At 40.5% G+C, this 20,388-nt stretch overlaps 1 protein-coding gene across 5 annotated transcripts in view; it reads left to right on the top strand.

Annotated features, from left to right (window-relative positions):
* dock7 (dedicator of cytokinesis 7) overlaps positions 1-20,388 on the top strand; it is a 54,132-nt gene that overhangs the window by 22,740 nt on the left and 11,004 nt on the right. The window contains exons 19-43 of one of the 5 annotated variants that reach the window (XM_054602745.1): positions 69-155; positions 973-1,204; positions 2,154-2,318; positions 2,987-3,156; positions 4,097-4,189; positions 5,839-5,928; positions 8,121-8,216; positions 8,335-8,475; positions 8,605-8,718; positions 9,467-9,634; positions 9,809-9,948; positions 10,433-10,602; positions 11,497-11,675; positions 11,798-11,980; positions 12,507-12,642; positions 12,937-13,033; positions 14,811-14,907; positions 15,057-15,191; positions 15,286-15,438; positions 16,157-16,315; positions 16,499-16,599; positions 16,727-16,919; positions 17,039-17,182; positions 17,479-17,610; positions 18,564-18,578. In XM_054602745.1, coding sequence (XP_054458720.1) covers positions 69-155; positions 973-1,204; positions 2,154-2,318; positions 2,987-3,156; positions 4,097-4,189; positions 5,839-5,928; positions 8,121-8,216; positions 8,335-8,475; positions 8,605-8,718; positions 9,467-9,634; positions 9,809-9,948; positions 10,433-10,602; positions 11,497-11,675; positions 11,798-11,980; positions 12,507-12,642; positions 12,937-13,033; positions 14,811-14,907; positions 15,057-15,191; positions 15,286-15,438; positions 16,157-16,315; positions 16,499-16,599; positions 16,727-16,919; positions 17,039-17,182; positions 17,479-17,610; positions 18,564-18,578 — 3,390 coding nt within the window. Of the gene's footprint in view, positions 1-68; positions 156-972; positions 1,205-2,153; positions 2,319-2,986; positions 3,157-4,096; positions 4,190-5,838; positions 5,929-8,120; positions 8,217-8,334; positions 8,476-8,604; positions 8,719-9,466; positions 9,635-9,808; positions 9,949-10,432; positions 10,603-11,496; positions 11,676-11,797; positions 11,981-12,482; positions 12,643-12,936; positions 13,034-14,810; positions 14,908-15,056; positions 15,192-15,285; positions 15,439-16,156; positions 16,316-16,498; positions 16,600-16,726; positions 16,920-17,038; positions 17,183-17,478; positions 17,611-18,563; positions 18,579-20,388 lie in introns of all 5 variants that reach the window. The other 4 variants (XM_054602743.1, XM_054602741.1, XM_054602744.1 and 1 more) reach the window with 4 other exon arrangements.

The raw sequence follows: 20,388 nt of genomic DNA, 5'->3' as shown, positions 1-20,388 counted from the left end.
TTACTGCTTGTAAAATGTTTCATTTTGCTAATACAGCACAGATATACTCAAGTATTGTTGTACCTCAGGTTCCTCTCCCAGGGATGAAGTGGGTGGACAACCATCGAGGAGTATTCAATGTGGAAGTGGTGACTGTTTCAACCATCCACACACAGGTAACAGTGCTGTCTACAGTAGTTTTACTAACAGTGTTTGGGGATATTTGAGGATTAACCTTCAACACGTCTCATCCCCTTAACCCTGTCCTATCTTCCCTGTTGATATCATGCATAGGAGCATAGGAAAAAAAGCTGCTTTTTTATTAAAGCAGTTGCTGTTGAATAATTTTCACAAGCACCTCACAGGTTATCATTTAGAATTTCCATTTCAGTAAAGAGAAACAGACACACACACACACACACACACACACACACACACACACACACACACACACACACACACACACACACACACACACACACACACACACACACACAGTGTTTTCACATTTACACAGTAATTCCTCCACAGCAGCAGTTCATTAGTGGGTGAAGCTCGCCTCGGCTGTAATTTACTGAGGACTACTCCATCTCTGTGTCGGCTGGGGTGTGGGGGGCTTGACTGTGGTCCCTAGGAGCCTAACTCAGACTAATGTGCTCATAAATCAAAGCTCCCGGCGCAGATTAGACTTGCTGGATTCTACTGTGTTCTTGTAGCAACTCCTGTTTTGTGGTTTCCACTTGGTGAGCCAACTTACAGATGAGTAGAACCAAGCTTACTTTTGTGTGTCGACTTCCTTCCCCCATTTTCTCCTTCACCTATCTCTACCTTTAACAGTTTCTTCCCTTTGCCTTCTTTTCTCTCATCCATCCACCTCTCTCGTTTCTTCTCTTCTCTTCTATTCTATGTGCCATCTCTGTTTCTAGCTAAATCCCATTTCCTGCATGGTCTTGCATTTGCTGTGCCAACCAATTTTTCCCTCTCCCTCTCCAGGACCAGTACCTGGATAAATTCTTTGCCTTGGTGCACGCCCTGGATGAGCACATGTTCCCAGTCAGGATAGGAGACATGCGCATCATGGAGAACAACCTGGAGGCCGAGCTCAAGTCCAGCATTGCAGCCTTAAACTCTTCTCAGCTAGAGCCAGTGGTTCGATTCCTTCACCTTCTACTCGACAAGTTGGTGTTGCTTGTAGTGCGTCCGCCAGTCATTGCTGGGCAGATAGGTAAGATATTGTTTTACACTTAACTGCAAAGCCAGTGATCACACAGGGATTTAAGAACAGTTTAGGGCTGACGGTAAATCGGCCTAGTAGAACTATGTATACATTTTTGTAACGACAAGTTGTAGATTTTTACATCTTTTATTTACAGAAATGATGAATATAACTTAAGGTTAAAGATTTTCTTAAATTTGGTCATGGCAACAGAGATGCCATTTTCTACCCACTGTGTCAAGCTAAAATGTGTCACCACTGCATCTGATTAAATTGGAAGTTGTCAATATGAACAAAAAATGATTTTGTCGTAGAAGTATTTTTGTACATTTTGGCAATTGGTTTAATAGGTGTTTGTTGTATAGACAGGTATTTTGTGTGACATACAGTATACATGTGATGACTGTTTTTGATGTTTTGATGTCTGAAATATAGTTAATAGGAGTAAATATCAAGGAAAAATACAAAGAAAAACATGTAATAACCACTACTAGGGTTCAGCTCGACAGATGTCAATATGAGACAACTGATCCCTGCACTGCAAACTGGTTACATCATAGTTCAGCTCATGTAATCACTTTTACAGTTCCCACTTTATTTTGCAAAGTAACACCAGCACATACTTCTTATGATAAACTTTAAGTTGTGTATAAAACAATATAATGTTTGACACAGAAAATGAATTTGAATGAATTTGAAGTTTAGAAAGCATTTCTTGATGTAAACTTTATATTTTAAAGGACAATTGTCTCTGAGACAGCCATCTGGATATTTGCCACTCCGAGAGTATTTTAATATATCGGAGACATTAAAAAGGTCTAAATGTTTATGCAAATACATGTCTTGTGGGTCATCCTGTGTACACACACATACTTTAACTTTGTGTGTAGCGGTGTATTTGTCCATATCTGCATTTTTGCACGTGTCACTTTGCTTCTTTCTGTATCTGTGTGTTTAGTGAATCTGGGCCAGGCATCCTTCGAGGTCATGGCATCCATAGTGAACCGGCTTCATAAGTACTTGGACACCAGCCAGGACATGCATGGCCGCAACGGCCTGCTGTCCTCTTACATCCACTATGTCTTCCGCTTGCCCAGCACTGACCCCAATTCGCCCTCTCCAGGTAATCATAGTCAATGCAGTTAACCAACTCACATTTTTCTTTATTCTTTACCTGTTTTTCTGTTTCCCCTTTTAAGTTAACTTCACCCAACCCACAACTCACACAACTCACCTTCACTGGGTTTCTTATTATCAAACCTACATGCCATAATTTTTCTTCCTCTATTTCTTTTTATCTTTTGTTTTTTTCCTTCCACATCCATTTTGTCTTCTGCCTGCCCAACACAGATCCCAACTCATCTGTAACAGGTAGGTATGGCCAACCACTGTACATCATAACCTGTGTGCAATTATTCTTCCCTTTAAATTAAATTTATGTAAGTAATATTCTGTTTTGGTAGAGCATTTGAGCTATATAGATGATTCCCTGCAATCAGTCCTGTTTTAACTAACTAACCATCCACTGCCAAGACTCTCTGGTTGCTCCATCTAACTATAACCACTTATTAATACATACGCTTATAACCTGTGTGTTTGCCACATGCAAGATGAAGGGTTGTGTTTTGCTCTTGATATGAGGCAGGGTTGGTGCAAATTCAAATGTGTGCATTGGGAGCAGAGTTAACATGCAATCATCTTGTCAGTGGAGCCACAATGACTTGGTAGAAGTAGTTTTTTCCCCATCTCATCCCAATTGTTACATTTTCCTTCCTCTGTGTGTTGGCCTAGGCCCGGGAGGTCTGGGAGGTTCAGTTCACTATGCTACAATGGCTCGGTCAGCTGTTCGACCAGCCAGCCTCAACCTTAACCGCTCCCGTAGCCTTAGCAACAGTAACCCTGACATCTCTGGTACACCCACCTCTCCTGATGACGAGGTTCGCGCCATCATTGGCAGCAAGGTATGGTCACCAAAGAAATGTCTTTTATTAAGTATAATCATAAGTTAACAATGTTTTTATTTTTTACACTTAACCCAATTGCAACATATGGCTCGCCCACACTGCACTTGGATGTCAGAAATCAGGGTTAAATATGAAGTAGTCCAGCAGCCCTCATTGATTTGTGCATGTAAAGTGATTGTACTGACCTCTAGTTCTTAGACCACATCATAGAAGAGGCCTACCATGTGCACACACAGGGGGATATTTTATCACATGCAAACTGTATACCCAATGCGTAAACATAAGATTGGACATCTTATCTCTGTAACCGCTGTAACGGCAACCTAACACACACATGTACGCCTGCACACACAGTGCTCAGTGTATTCAGGTTGTGAAAGCCATAAGAGACATTTACTTGACAGAAAACAGATCCTGTCAAGAAGATAAAATGTCACATTGTGTCAATTGTCTTTAGTAATATCATAGCCTTGTCACTCTACTGTTTTGTTTTTTTGGTCTTTTTTAAAATGTAATTAATCTGTTTATTTTGTCTTGTTTTAATTTGTGATTGCCCTCGTTAAATGTGTATTTATTCAACCCAAAAGTACCAGACCAGTGAGTGAATGCAGCCCCTTGTTTGATGAATGTTCCCTTTGCTGCTAATACTTAACTAAACCTTTCTTTTCTTGTCTCTGAGGGAGGGGAAGTTATTTCTTACACAGAGAAAGAGAGGGAGAGAGAGAACCTATGTGCTTTGCTCCTCTGGTGTGATGATTTAGATTTTTATTTTTTTTACTGACAGCTAACCTGTTTTGGGCCCTTTGCATCTACCAGCAGTCCTGACTTCTGAACCTCTTTAACCTGTCATTGTTCCTTCCCTCCTCCTCCTCCCGTGCTGCTTGCTCATTCCCTTGCTTCCCGCCTGCCTTGTGTCCTTTGACCTTGGCACGCCTAGGGCTTAGACCGCTCCAACTCGTGGGTGCACACCATGGGCTGTAAGAGTGCCCCCTGGGGATCCAGCCCTGGGTCCGCTCCAGAAACCATGCAGGTGGTTTTATGAATGCCCCGTCCTCCACTTTGCCTCACTACAAAAAACAACTCACCTTATTCACCTTGAAGGAATACTGGCATATTCTGAGTTTTGGTGTATTGTTGTACTGTTGTATTGTTGTTACTGAGGTGAGAGTTGAAGCAATCCATGTACTTTTTGTGTAGTCATGATCACATCTTTTATTTGTAGACTCAACCTATCGTGAAGCTACTTCCGTAGGTTTTAAGTCACACAACTATGATTGCCAACCATTTTTTGTTCACTTTCTCCAAAAAATACATTTCTTAACCGTATACAAAGTGGCTAGTGTACCACTAAGACATAAAATACCAAAACTTCAGAGTATTACAGTATTCTGGTAAACTTAAAATCACAACCCTCCCATGAGCCCATACATGGGAGTCACAGCCGCCTCCATGACCCTCTATCTCTCATGCTAGAGTCTCAGGTGTCATCCCTCTTCACTTATCATATCTAACACCTCCCTTTTTCTCAGTACTTGCATGAAAGACAGATCCAAATAATTCTGTGCCAATTTACCAGAGTTTTTCATGGCAGTCATTTCTTGGACATAGTTGGCCTCCCTGTCTTTCTATGTCAAGCTTACCTGCCGTTTTGGGTTTACAGTAGTCCATTATTTCTTTACCCCAAGACAAGACTTATTATTGTCTTTTTATGTGTATATTTCTCAGAGGATTGTTGGAGTTGTAGAGAAAAAGAGTAGTGTTAAAAATCATCTTCATCCGCAGTCATTTTTAAAAAATTAATTATATTTCCTCTATTATTTCCTCTTCTGCTTTTGGCTTCTTACACAGTTATTCACTCCCTCTGCTTTAACATCATAGTCTCCCCTCTCACTAGTTAATACCACTGCATGACTTTCTACCTACCCTACATAGCATTCATTTTGTCGCTGGAGCACGGTATATCTGTGAGTGTGTCTGTGTGTCTGTCTACATGAGTGAGGTCGTTTGTCAGCTTCACTTTACATCTTCATGTGATGTTATGTCATTTTAAGTTGTCATGACATAATCATTTGTTTGTCACTAATTTACACTTCCAATTTTATGACTATCAAAAAACCAAGATTGAATTAATTCTGCATATCAGTGATATAATAAAATCACAGCTAGATTGCAACATTACATTAATTGTGTCAACATTGACAGAGCACGTTCATTAACAGCATTTAACCTGTGATGGAACATTGTGTTAGTCCCATTATGCATTTTCCTTTTTTGAAGTATTCACCTGAATGGATGCAGAATGGCACATCATCAAGCAATGGCTGTAACATCAAGGAAAACAAAACCAATACGGTGTCTTTAATTGATCTCACAGTCCTTTTATGGAGCCATTTTGCATCCCTCCCTTCAGGCACTCAAACTACCAATGTATCTGACTGTTTTAGATGATGGGTACAACACTTTTAGGTGTTTTGAACCTGTCCTGTGTCTCATTGTTTTTGTCTTCATGTGTGACAAGTATGTGCAAGAGATCAAAATAGTGTGTAGTCTGCATATGTGTGCGTGGATGCGTGTCACCCAGCAGAAGCATTTTCCCTGTGTGCTGAAAAGGTGCAACCCCACTCTCCTGTTGCTCCTCCACTAACCTTGTTGTCACCGTTCCATTCATTCCACCCATAGGCCATGGAGCGCTGTGGCAATCGCATGTCTTCGCACACTGAGAGCGCCAGTTTCTTGCAAACTTTAACAGGACGGTTACCCACAAAAAAGGTAGAGCCACTCGCACCGGGGGAGGAGCATACCCCGCCCACCCTTTATTCGCCTCCTCAACTGTCTTGTCTGTGGATGTGTGCCTCTGGTTTGGTTGATGTTGTATTTGGTGGCTTTGGAGTTTGTTGAATGCTGGATGTTGCTGATCTGCCTCTTGTTCTGAATGTGTCAATCCGTTTTTCGTGTGACATGAATGTTGATTGTAGTCTGGCTAACTTAGTCTGGGAAGTCTCCTTTCACTGTCCACAATTCACTGGGTCTGTTTTTTCAGGATACAATCTGCTGCAAAGGTTTCTGATATTAAAGAAGTAGTATTGCTGAAAAAGGTTTCAGGTTATTAACGTTGAGCAATACTGACTATTTATAGACATAGAGATAATGTTTCTAGTAAAATTCATACATAAAGTCTAGAGGATGGTAAGGATGAGGATACAATATAAAGATATTGTTCATAAGATAAAAAAAATTGAAAATATATCAGCTCCTGCTTCTTACTAATCTTCACGCTATGTCAACATGATTAAGGAAGACTTGCCAGACTGCACAAGAGGTGGTGTATTAGCCAGACTGGGTTAGATGTTGGTTTTGCATAAAAGCACACACCTAAATATATGCAAGTTACTGATGCATAATTCATAAAGAAATGAAGAAGCATAAATTCTTCTCCCCATGCAAAAAACCTCTCACGCACCTGGGAAAATACCTACTAGTGCATTGCCCGTCCAAAACATGCCAGTTCAGAACGGGCCTGTGGTGTTGCTGCTTGCAGCTTTCTCAAGGATTGCTCATATAAACAACTTCACCCTCAACACTGGGCTTTCTTCGGTCCTCAGAAATACACCTTCAAGACATTTAGTAGTTGTGTCACACACCCAAATCATGGCTACTCATGGTCAGAAACACTGGTAAAGAATACTCTGGAACAGGATAAAATACCAGGGGCGGACTTTATCGTTAGGATATGTAAGCTGCCTGGGTAAAGTTTATTATGATGTTTAGATTTGAAACATATTGAATTATGTTAATATTCTAACTCATTACAACCTGAAAAGACTTACAAAATTCCCCCAAAGCACTTGACAAATATGCAACTCAACTGTATTCTACCTACTGTGTACTTCTACCTTAAAGAAAACAGTGTACTAATATATTTACCATACAGACAAATATTAATGGTTACGGTGCAGATTTAGATTTTACCCCGAAAAATATAATAATTCACATATTATGCATTAAACACTTCAGCATCATATTTGAATGGAAAGCTCCACCTTGAACAGAGTAAAGTTAATTTAAGTGCATTGTGGTGATAATGCCTCTCTTTCACTCCTCACTTGAAGTTAGAATTTATAGGCAGATCTTACTGTGCGGTATTAATAGTTTACCTATTAATAGTTAATAGTTTTACATGTAAATTGCATCAAATTGTGTCAAAAGCACTCCGTTGAGCCCCCAGCAAGACACCTGTCGAGTGTGAAGTAGATAAGATGAGCAGTTCTCGAGATGTACAAAGAACATATAGACAGACAGGCAGACATATTTATTATACTATAGCTAGATATAGTTAGATTATCAGTAAGTTACATAACTAAATACTAATTTGCATGGTGATAAGAATGCATCTTTCATCATTTCACAGAAATGAAAGTTTTTGCACACAATGGTGAATTATATGATTTTTTTTTTAAACTTTTTAATGAATTTCCGTGTATTGAGTTGGTAACCATTAACGTAATATGTCTGTATATGAAGTTTTTGGTCGAACCTCACGTTTCTTTTTATCAATCATTTTCAGTGTTGCTGGTGCAGGAGCTTTACTTGAATTTATTATTCTTTCATATAGAGATATTTAGAATTGCTAATCATTTTTAACTAAGCCTGCTTAACTTTCATTTCATATCATATTTCCCATTAAGTAAATACACTTTGGAATTCATTCAACAGTATATTTATTATATGTTGTGAACAGATTATTGAATAATCTGTTCACAACATGTAGATTTAGGTATATTTGAATTCAGGATGGACAGGAATACTTCTCCTGGTGCCTCACATTCTCTCTGTCTGGCTTTGTTGCTACTCTCTCTCTCTCTCTCTCTCTCTCTCTCTCTCTCTCTCTCTCTCTCTCTCTCTCTCTCTCTCTCTCCATCTCCATTCTTTGTCTATGTTTTCTACTTTCCTGTTCTACTCAGCTCTTCCATGAGGAATTAGCCCTCCAGTGGGTGGTGAGCAGTGGGAGCGTCAGGGAGGGAGCTCTACAACAGGCCTGGTTTTTCTTCGAACTCATGGTAGGAAACAACATTTTAACACCTAAAACAGCTTGGACATATGGATGGATGGAAATGTCTTGTATAGTGTGCTGTGCAGTACTTTAGACATAATAAAAAATGTTGACCTGTACCACAGGTTAAGAGCATCATCCACCACCTGTACTTCACTGAGCGCTTGGAGTCACCCAGGAAGAACCGTTTCCCAGAACGCTTCATGGATGACATAACAGCCCTGGTCAGCACCATCGCTGGCGACATTGTGTCTCGCTTCCAGAAGGTAAGTAACTGCCTGGTGAACTGTTCCCAATCAGCAAGCAGTTTGTGGAATATCACGGGGGTTAAGAGACAGAAATCATGTTCAAACCACCAACTCTGGAAACTTAAGACATGTATTTCATCCATTCAGGACCTGGAGTTGGTGGAGAGACTGAACACTAGTTTGGCCTTCTTCCTCAACGACTTGCTGTCAGTCATGGACCGAGGCTTTGTCTTCACCCTAATCAGGGCATACTGGAAACAGGTAAATGCCGTATTTAGATTCACAAATACCATATACTTTTCTTGTATGACTGTGTTTTTTCATAAACAAGAATAATACAGATTTAGATGAGTACGAGTGAAGAGAAAAGCATCCCTAGATGGCTAAGTTACTTTTTGCACAATCAGATAAAAGTATAAGAAGTATGCAAATTAATGTTTGTAGCTCCCCTAAAGAAATATAAATGTCCTTTTAGTATGCATATTATGTATTGGAGGCTACTGCTAGATATTGTACAGTTTATTTATACTCTGGTGCTGTGAAGCATACCTTTCATGCTATTCAGTTTCAGATTTATATATAAAGCATTTCAGGTTTCCAGAAAGAACTAAAAATATATTAAGATCTAATTTGCTATTTTTCCTAAAATGCTATTTCAAGATTACAGTTCTTTCGACAGCACGTACCCCAATTCTTTATTTGTATTATGTGCATGTACAGTACCAGTCAAAAGTTTGGACACACCTTCTCATTCAACTACTTTGAAGAACCTAAAATATAAAACATATTCTGGTTTGTTGAGCATTTGTTTGTTTACCACATAATTCCATATGTGTTCCTTCATAGTTTGGATGTCTTCAATATTAATCTACAATGTAGAAAAAAATAAAAATAAAGAAAAACCATTGAATGAGGAGGTGTGTCCAAACTTTTGACTGGTACTGTATGTACGTATATATAGTATTCTTTAAAAAAAGATTAAAGAATTTGTATGGTTTCCTCTCTCTAGGTGTCCGCAAAGCTTTATGCTCTGCAGAACCCAACCCTGGAGTCTTTAAGGCTTGATTTCTTGAGAATTGTTTGCAGCCATGAACACTACGTCACCCTAAACCTGCCCTGCAGTCTGCTGACCCCACCTGCCTCGCCTTCCCCCTCTGTGTCATCAGCAACTTCCCAGGTCAGACATAAAGTGTTGTAAAATTATAATACCTGCATGCAAATAGACATGCACCCAGTGATACAGTCCTACAAAACAATTGCATAGTGATTTCCTGTGATACTAGCTGTCATTTCAAGTCATCACGTAAAATATTAATGGTCTAGTTTGGATGTTCTGTGCCCTCCCCTACAGAGCTCTGGGTTCTCCACACATGTCCAGGACCAAAAGATAGCCAACATGTTTGAGCTGTCTGTCCCCTTCAGAGAGCAACATTATCTGGCCGGACTGGTACTGTCTGAACTGTCTGTGATACTGGACCCAGACAATGAAGGGTTGGTTTGCTTTGGATACACATTTTCTACACTTGCTAAGATCATTTTGTGAATAAAGAGTTTATGTCTGAACGAGGGTGAGTTGAAGGGTCATCACATGTCAGATTTATTAATGGGTGTCATTTTGTCTGTGTGTTTGTTTGTGTGTGTGTGTGTGTGTGTGTGTGTGTGTGTGTGTGTGTGTGTGTGTGTGTGTGTGTGTGTGTGTGTGTGTGTGTGTACCTTCCCAATAAACTGCCAAGAATTGTAGAGAAAGGAAAGGGATATTTTCAGTTTAGAGCATCTGTTTCTGTTGGTGAGAGATAAGCCTGTATGCATGCTGACATGCATTCACGTGAGTGAGTAAAGGTTTAGTTTAATGGGGGTGGGTTCTCTCTCTCACCGATTGTGCTTTCCACATTTGAAATGAATAAACACCATGTCTTTGTTCCTTTCTGCTGTTTTTTTTTTTTAAACTTTTGTCTTTTCTTTTGATTCTCTGTAGAATGTTTAGCCTTCATAAGAAAGTGGTGAGTGTCGTTCATAACCTCCTGTCCAGCCATGACTCTGACCCACGCTACGCCGATCCTGAGGTCAAGGCCCGAGTCGCCATGCTTTACCTGCCTCTCATTGGCATCGTCATGGAAACATTGACACAACTCCATGACTTTACAGGTAAAGATTATGAGCTACTTTAAATGTACAGTAAATGTTTGTCGTTCAGTATTTTGTTTGGTATATTTACCTTGTTTCACTCACCACTGTCAAATGTCTGATGTCATATCCAACTGTTTGCTTCTTACCGTCCTGGAAGCAGCACTCCTATCAGATCAACCTAAAATAAAACAGTTGTGAATGAGGCATGCAGCATTGTGGCCGGAGGTACTCTCTCTTGCGACATAATGTGACAAAATGCCAAATAACATAAGCTATTCAAACAAATGCAATGGCAAAGTTACATTGTGACCTGCAATAGCATATCCTTTGGAACTCAGAAGGTTATCATTTGACCTGCAAAGTATGTTGCAGCATAACATGCCCGATCCCTAACCTTAGTTCATCTCTACTGCTTTTTTTTTTTCTTTCCTTTAACCCACCATAGTGAACTTGCCTTCCCTAGACCTGGAGGCTGTATTGAATTACCCATTCATACATGATTGAATATAAGCAGTAGGTCCAGAGTCAGTTAAGCTAATGATATAAAGCTTAGTCTGAATAAAATGTGAGACCAGTTTTACTTTTTTTAAATAGTACTATTTCTAAGATTGAATAAAATCCCATTGTAAACATCCTAATTAGCTTAACATCCACATTTAGTATAAAGGTTACCTTCTCTACACTTGTAGTGCTCATTCAGAGTACAGAGAGGGTTCATACTACATAAACAGCAGTTAGTGCCGTGTTTCAGTCCACTGAGGTTTCCCCCATTAATAATTATGAAGCCTTATGTTTTTGTCTTCATTACATCCAGATAACATTTTCACTGTCTTGTGTCCCTACATTACTCTTGTATTTTCTCTAATTCCAGTTTATTTGTTATTTTCTTTTCTCTCTTTTTTATGTCCCTAGAGTCCCATAACCAGTGGGGTCGGCCAGGTGGTCCCCAGGGAGCAGCGATGGGCAGCAGTGGAGAAGATGCAGAAGGAGAGGGTAACAGCATGATCAGCCAGACTGTCGCCATGGCAATAGCAGGCACCTCCACCCCCACCCCAATGTCCCGACCAAGCAGCTTCTTGCTCAACTCGCAGGTCTGTTGAAAAAACTTAAACAAACAGGAGGCAGTAGTTTCGTATCATACCATTTGGATTCTTCCGTTTTGTCCCTCTCTGGTCTTTCCTCTTTGTTGATTCTTCGTCGTCCATCTTTCAAGGCGAGTCGTCAGCACGGGAGCTTCTCGGCCGAGTCCAGTCGAAGTCTGCTCATCTGTCTGCTGTGGGTGTTGAAGAATGCGGATGAGCTGGTGTTACAGAAGTGGTTCACAGACCTGTCAGTGTCCCAGCTCAACCGCCTGCTGGATCTCCTTTACCTCTGTGTCTCCTGCTTTGAGTACAAGGTAACAAGTGACAAGACTGATAAACCACTATATGGTTGTTAAGGGCGCAGAGAGGGTTGTGTATGTTGAGTATGCCTGTTTATTTAGTGTACATACTTTTACATACAACATCCCACAAAAAGGATGTATTTCAGGCTGATTTCAGCTGATTCAGTGTGTTCTTTTTTTCAACTTTTCTAAAGCTTCAGTGGATGATTAGTTAGCACTATCCTCTTGCATTCAGAACAAGCTTATCTGCAGTTAATATGCTTTGGCTACTGAAAGTGATGATAAAATAGTAAAAGCAGACAGCTTGCTGCTCTCTATGCTTTAATCATACATTTATTTCTGTGTGTTTCCCTTTCTGCTACGCTATCTGCTTGCTGTTTTTTATTTTTTTTTCTGTGCTTGCACGTTTGCTTTTCTGCTTCAAACCTGCTTTTCTTGCTGAGTGCTGTGGTGCAAATAACTTCCTCGCTTTGTTCTCTGTCCGTCCACTCGTCCTCTGCCTCATGGATACAAGGCCCATGTTGTGTTCACCATGCAGGGGAAGAAGGCATTTGAACGGATGAACAGCCTGACCTTTAAGAAGTCAAAAGACATGAAGGCCAAGCTGGAGGAGGCCATACTGGGCAGCATTGGTGCCAGACAGGAGATGGTGCGACGCAGCCGCGGACAGCTAGGTAAAGTAACACATTTCAGCACTTGCACATGCACTCACAAATCACCATGTTTTGGAAGCACACACAGATGCATACAGAACCACAAAGTAGGGCTAAAACAATAATTACTAAACTAGGAGGAGGTTGTGTAACTAAGAGACAGACATACAATCTATTCTGCTCTCCACCCACCGCTATAATTGTACTATAGATCCAACTACAGACCTTCAGCCAAACTCGGTCACGTTTCTCTGTGTAAACATACTTTCTCTGACCACCAATAAAAAAGTAAACAATCCTTTCCCCACCATTTAGAGCGGAGTCCATCTGGCAGTGCTTTTGGCAGTCAGGAGAACCTTCGATGGAGGAAGGACATGACCCACTGGAGACAAAACAGTGAAAAGATGGACAAGTACGCTCTTTCTAACACTTTCTAAATTCTTACTATATGTCACAGAAAAAAAAATATACTCCCAAGACACATAAGCTGATTATTCACTACAATTTGTTCTGTGTTCACAAATAATCAATTAATCTTTTGTGTGATTGAAATGTTATGAAAATGCCCATCCCCACTTTAACTCTTCAACTCTACCTGTGCTTTTTCCCAAAATATAATCAGTCATTTAGAAGCGTAAACTGAAATAAAAGAGTGAATATTATCATCCTTTTATTCTCTTATCAGGATATTACTGATAAAGTCCATCTGTTTATAGATACAAACCATCTAAAACGCTGCCAAATCTCATTAAATGTTCTTTATTCTTCATAAGTTTCCATATGTTTTGGCATTTTCCATAGGAATTTCCATAGGAACAGAATCAGACTTATTTGAATATGATTAACAAAATAATTTAAATGCTACTGTGTCTAAAAGTAACTGCAGATATCTGTGTTGCATACCCCTAAAAGTTACAGTTTTGTATCTTATGTCACAACAGATACAATGCAATCCTTTTCTTTTGGTTGTAAATTGGATTTTTCTCTCTGTTCTTGTTGTAAATTCAGCTCCAGCCTTTGTTTTTTGTTAATTTCCATTTGTTCTCTCACATTGCTGTGTGTTTATGTAGGAGTCACAGATCAATCAGGTATTGTATGGTCCACCTTTGCTGTGTGCTCCTCTGAATATCCCCCTGCTTTAGTTCCTCGTTTATGGTGTATTCACATGCTTGTGGGCAGCCGGCTGCCATGGATTCATTTAATAGTTTATATTAGATTTCCTCCTGATTAACTTGGCTTTAAACAAATCTTGTTATCCTAATACATTTTGTGCCACATTCATTATTCTAGCCACTGATGCACCCATGTTGTGATCCATTTCTCCTCAATTATGACTTCTTAAGTTCACACATGCACATGAATGCACCAACAGAGACCCCATGATGCTGGTTCTGACCCTTGACCCCCCCCCATCCCATCATTCCCTCTGTCCTGGTAACAGTGTCTGTCAGGGTGATATTGGTTGCAGTGGGTCTTTTTTGCTTTTTAACCAGTGTGCTTCTTGTTTTGGGGTTTTTACTCGTGTATCCCTGGTTGTTGCTGCAGCAAAAATCAAGACAAAAGTAGCATTAGCTCTTGTTTGTCATATATTCTTTGTTTGTTCAGATTCATTACTACTTAAAGCCAGTCCTGTTTAAGTTTCATACTCAAACACAAAGGACATGTAGATATACAACATTTAGCCATAATGTTCTACCCATAGACCAGGAATCGCTTACTTAGCTGTTCTTCCTTAATAAGGAAGAACAGCCTCCTTAATGCCTTCTAAAATCTTAATAACCATCTGGTGAGGGAAGTTATAGGTTTGAACTAGCTGTCTACATGTGGGTCAGCATGCATTGTTTCTGTCAATCATTTGAATAGTTTGAGGTCTGTGTGTGTGTTTAAGGTTAAAAGACATCTTGCAGCGTAAAAAGTATTTGCTTTAATTACAGATGGATAAACGTATTATTTATATTTATTTTATTCATTCAACTTTAGGCTGTTATCATCACCAATATATATCAAGCGTATGAAATCAAGATAATTGGCTGAGGTCCTACTAAGCACATGACTTTTCCTCCACACGAAGATTCCTACATTGTTCATGCCTCTTGTGGTGATTGGAAGCTTGTGCAACATTCAAGGGTGAACATCATCAGAGTTGGTAATCAGTTTGTGATGATATTGTTCTGGTTTCTTGATTGCAGGACCAGAGCTGAGCTGGAACATGAAGCACTTATCGATGGTAACCTTGCGACGGAGGCCAACATAATTATTCTTGATACTTTGGAGATCATTGTACAGGTATGCAAGTCAACAGGACTTTCTTTATTTACAACATAGAATGCTAACATGCATGGGTGTGCTCAAAGATCGTGAAAACAAGACACTTAAGCATTTATAAACCCACTCATGCTCCTATAACAACTGCATATGTTTCACTCTGCCTTCAGACGGTATCAGTGACAGAGTCCAAAGAGAGTATCCTGGGTGGGGTGCTGAAGGTGTTGCTCCACAGCATGGCCTGCAACCAGAGCGCCCTCTACCTCCAGCATTGTTTTGCCACACAGAGGGCGCTGGTGTCCAAGGTTTGACTACTGGACTTGTTATTCTTGCAGTTTCTTCCATGAATTAATACTTGTATTGTGTCAATTTGTGGTGTATTTCTCTCTGCCTGTGTAGTTTCCTGAACTGCTGTTCGAGGAGGAAACGGAGCAGTGTGCTGACCTGTGTTTGCGATTGTTAAGGAGCTGCAGCAGCAGCATAAGTACCATCAGGGCCCACGCCAGCGCCTCCCTCTACCTCCTCATGAGGCAAAACTTTGAGATCGGCAACGTAAGTACAACTCAAATTGTTGCGTTATCAGTTTCAGAGCAACATTTGTTCATGAACCCGGGATGATGAAGTTAAAGACCCTTTGGAGTGTAGCTCTCAAAGAGATTAGTGAAGGTTAAAAATACCATTGCCTGTACCACACATGCCTCAATAAATGACCTCTAATTGAATCTCAATTAGAGGTCAAGTAGAAGCACTATTATTACCTCCGCCGAGAAGGTTATGTTATGGTTCGGTTTGTTTGTCTGTTTGGCAAAGGAAGAACCCATAACATTTAAGAGTGTGTCTGAATAACAGGGCAGTACACTAAATGTTTTTTCCCTTTCTTTAACATTGTGGGATAGGGCATGACCTTAACGAAGGTCTGCGCTCTCAGATTGCCCTGCTAATGATTAAATCTGTTATTATTAGGAACTATTTTACTTCTGGTAAGCCATTTTCTCAGATTTGTTCTGGTAGTGGTTTATTCCTTTTTTCTTTCACTTTACACCACGCAATTTAGAACAAAACCAAAGGTTGCATTCAGCCATCCAATTAAGGCCCAATTACAGGTGAACGCATCATTTCCCTTTCGTTATAGCACAGGCAGACTTCCACACCTTTAAGACACCTATCAAAATGACTTCCTTGGCAGTCCATATCTATCACACAATAGTCCGTAGCCTTCACAACATGTTTATAGTTCAAACCTTTATTTTCTTTGTGGTTGCACTTTCAGAACTTTGCGAGAGTGAAGATGCAAGTGACCATGTCTCTTTCATCGCTGGTGGGAACGTCTCAGAATTTTAACGAGGAGTTTTTGCGACGCTCTCTAAAGACCATCCTCACCTACGCAGAGGAGGATCTGGAGCTGAGGGAGACCACGTTCCCAGACCAGGTACAGATTTATCCATCAAATTCTTTAGTTGTCGTCCATCATGTTGACTGACGGACAACTTGATGATTGATTTTATTTACTGAATTGACAGATTTGTGTTGTCCTCTACGCCTTGATTTCTGTAAGAGATCGGGGTGGCAGTAACTCAAGGTCTACATTCTCTTTTCTTGTCTTTTCCTTCAGGTCCAGGACCTTGTGTTTAACCTGCACATGATCCTGTCCGACACAGTCAAGATGAAGGAGCACCAGGAAGATCCTGAGATGCTAATAGATCTCATGTACAGGTGAAGAATAGACGCACGCTCAAGCAAACACCCCTTGATCACCTACAAATGTATTTCTGCTCTGTGATCACTGTCACCTAGTCGTGTGTGTGCATTCATGTGTGTGTCTTTGATTTCACGTCTCCAGGATTGCAAAGGGTTACCAGACGTCACCAGACCTGCGGCTGACGTGGCTTCAGAACATGGCTGGAAAACACACGGAGAGGAACAACCACGCTGAGGCTGCTCAGTGTCTGGTGCACAGTGCTGCTCTGGTCGCAGAATACCTGAGCATGCTGGAGGACCGCAAGTATCTGCCTGTGGGCTGCGTTACCTTCCAGGTAAGGAGAGCACTGGATACATGGATACTGGTCACTGGCAATAGACATGTCTGCTGATGTGTGTGCTCGTCCTCTTCTTCTTGTTTTTGTCACTGTGTATGCCTGCATGTGTGCTCCAGAATATTTCATCCAATGTGCTGGAGGAATCGGCAGTCTCTGATGATGTAGTGTCACCAGATGAGGAGGGCATTTGCTCGGGGAAATACTTCACTGAGATCGGCCTCGTGGGACTCCTGGAGCAGGCTGCTGCCTCTTTCTCCATGGTGAGAAAGGGATAAGTATAGATGGTTGATTAGATGAGTGGATGTTGATGTAGAGGAGGCAGACAGGGATTTTGAAGCAACTGGCTGACTTTTCTCTCTCTTTTCATTCTAACTCTTCTTATCAGTAGACCTGTAAACAAAGAGTAATGTAAGATTATAGTCAGCTGTGCGTGTAACTTTTCCAGTGTTCCTTATTCAGGCCTTTTAAGTCAAATGAAAATCTAGAAATTTAAATTTTTGGTATTTTTGGATGACTGACTGTACCATACAAACATTTGTCTCGATCTCCTTTCCAGGCGGGCATGTATGAGGCGGTAAACGAAGTGTACAAGGTACTGATTCCTGTCCATGAAGCCAGCAGGGATGCAAAGAAGCTCGCCACCATTCATGGTAAACTACAGGAAGCCTTTGGCAAAATTGTGCATCAGGTAAACACACACACACATATGCCACACACATACACAAAGTAGATATTCTCTTCCACAACAGGCTACAGCAGCTTAAAGTGTTAAGCTGACACTGAATTTTTTACAAGAACCAAATTCGTATTTTTTTTCAGCCTTATGCTATGAAAAGATCACATCTGGGTTACATAAGGTTGTTCCTGTGTAAATTCAGTAATATGGATCAAGTGTTAAAACAGAATAGCATGTTCCAACATCATAACTCAATATGAACACCCAAAAACCTTAGTGAGACAGTCACAAGAATGTTTTGTCACGTGTATCTGTCACCTTTTTGGTGCGAGGGGTTAATTGTCTTCCAGCAGGATTTTATAGTAGAGAACTGGGACAAAACCAAGGTCTGGCCACAAGTTTTTCATTTTCATTGCCTCAGAATACGTCACGGTCAGCAAAGAAATAACGCAGGCGCACCACCAAACACAACTGGAAATATTGTGTAAATATGGTCCTGTTGCCTTCACACAAACACGGCTTTGAATGGAATTATTATTTTAGCATTTTATTTCCAGTGTGTTTTGTTTTTTTATATTGTCGTAGACCTTGCATGCTTGTAAAGTATGAAACAGGTTGCATGATGTGTGGGAAGAGACTCCTGTTGTGTTTTTTCTTAAAGGCCAGTTGTGTGACCTATAATTACAATGTTGTGGGCAAGGTTACAGTCCGCTGGTGTGCCAAGGAACTGCACAAAGGCAATATTTTTGGGGGACAAAAAATGATCCTTGATTTATTATATAAGGATATGTTTTTTTTTTTGTGTTTGTCAGAGGTCAGTTGTTCTCCACTCCAGCTAGTAACCTGGATTAGTTTCAAAGAGTCCATTCTTCTGTAACATATCTGTGTGTGCGAATGCCACACTGTTCTGTGGGGTCGTTTTGTGTGTTGTTGTTCACTTGTCCTGTATTCTCTTTGTCACACAGAGTACTGGCTGGGAGGTAGGTGGCTAAACAGTTCCTGCTTGGCCCTGCTCGTGTTGTTTATCTTTTTCGTATTGTACTCTCATCTCTTTATTTGCCAGCCGTGGGCATTCTGTTGCTCTCTTTGCTTTGTTACATACAGCCCATCCATTAACATCTGCAGACAATGTCAACTGTCTGCCCCCGCTGGGGACACCTGCTGTACGAGCAGCAACACCCTCATTTTCCTCTCTCCTCCCTCCTCTTCATGTGCAAGAAGATCTTGTTCTCATAACGTGACCGTGTTGGCAGGCTGTGCATGGGAGCCACAGTGTGTGACTCAGTCTCAATGAATGCATCACCTGCACAATCCGCACTCTTCCTGTCTTCATCTTCTGTCTGTCTGCTGGTGCGTCAGTCAGAACACGCTCATTGACTGACACGTCTGCTGTCACACTTCATTTCATCTCATCTTCAACCACAGGGCTCGATTTCAGTGCACTGTTTTTACGCCAAGGGTATCTGTTAGCCTCCCTGCTCTAGCCATTGGTCATCTTTCCACACGCCAATAAATAATCCTTCTAAAACATAAGGTGTTGCAGACTTGCATTGGGTCGAAGCTGGAACCAAATTCCTGAGGCAGTCAGGTTTTTTTTTTCCAAGAGGGTTCAATTTGCAGTAATCTCAGGATTACTTGATTTATCCCTTTTGATTTTGATTAGTCCTTATTTTTGCCCTTTCTTTTAATAGTTCAAACTAAATCGACCCCTGATATTTTTTCATCCATCCTGTTCTTTCGTTAACAGAATTAACCTCTGAGTTCTCATGGTTTGTTGCATGACATCGACAGAGCACTCTGTGTTCCTTTTGGAAATGCACTGAGAGTGCATGTTGTGTTTCTGACGGTTATGGATCTGTTTTTTCTCACTTTGTTTTTCTTCTTTTTGTCATAACTGTCTGCCTTTGCATGATCTGGATCCTCCACAATGACTTTATGTTCTTTTTTTTTTTTTTTTTCAATCAATCGAGATATTTATCTATTGTGTGTTAGTTTGTGTTGTTTTTGAAATTCTCTGGAGGAACCCAATCCTCATTAAAATTTGTTCTGTTTTCTCCTTTTTGATTTCCCTGGTTGCCGACCCTTCCTTCCCACTTTACTTATTTGTGTCTTGTGGTAAGTTCCTAAGTTTTCAGGGTCTTCAATTTTTGCTTGAATTTCTTTTTAAATGAGCAGTTGAAGTAAAAATACAAGATGGATTTGTAAGATTTACCTCAAGCTTGCCGTTACCAAGAGGGTTTCAATAGATAACTTTTTACTAGAGGTAAACTACCTGCGCCACTTATCCACAGCTTCTCCCTTTCACATGTTATACACACACACACACACACACACACACACAAACACACTCGTTCACTCCCGTCTGTACATCTGTATCAGACCTGCTCTGTCTGACTTTAATCAACTTTAATCTGAAATTGCTTTCCGGATGTCTGTGGGGAACAAAATTCAGAGTTTCTAGATTTGATGGTGATTTTTTTTTTTCGTTACTCAGAGGCTGTTCTTCCTAAAATATCACGGAGTGGTTGAGTGTAGGCATCCGTGAATATTCTGCTGGCTGGTCAATGCATATTTTAGAATAGTTTTTTTTCTTTTCTTTCCTGTTGATGTTTTGCCCTCTTCCTGTTACTCTGTGGTGAAACAAGGGACCTGTCTTTCCTCTGTGTACTTTACAATTGTAGAGGTGGAAAAACGGTTAAACAATCTTAGAAAAACTGCAATTTCTTCAGTAAATTGCTAAGAGGTGATACCTGCTTATTACTGTGTGTCTGTGGGTACTGTAGACTAAAT

This window comes from Anoplopoma fimbria, chromosome 8, assembly GCF_027596085.1.
Source record: "Anoplopoma fimbria isolate UVic2021 breed Golden Eagle Sablefish chromosome 8, Afim_UVic_2022, whole genome shotgun sequence".
Classification (NCBI taxonomy): Eukaryota; Metazoa; Chordata; class Actinopteri; order Perciformes; family Anoplopomatidae; genus Anoplopoma; species Anoplopoma fimbria.
The sequence above is the reverse complement of the archived record's forward strand: the minus strand, read 5'-3'. Positions and strand labels throughout refer to the sequence as shown.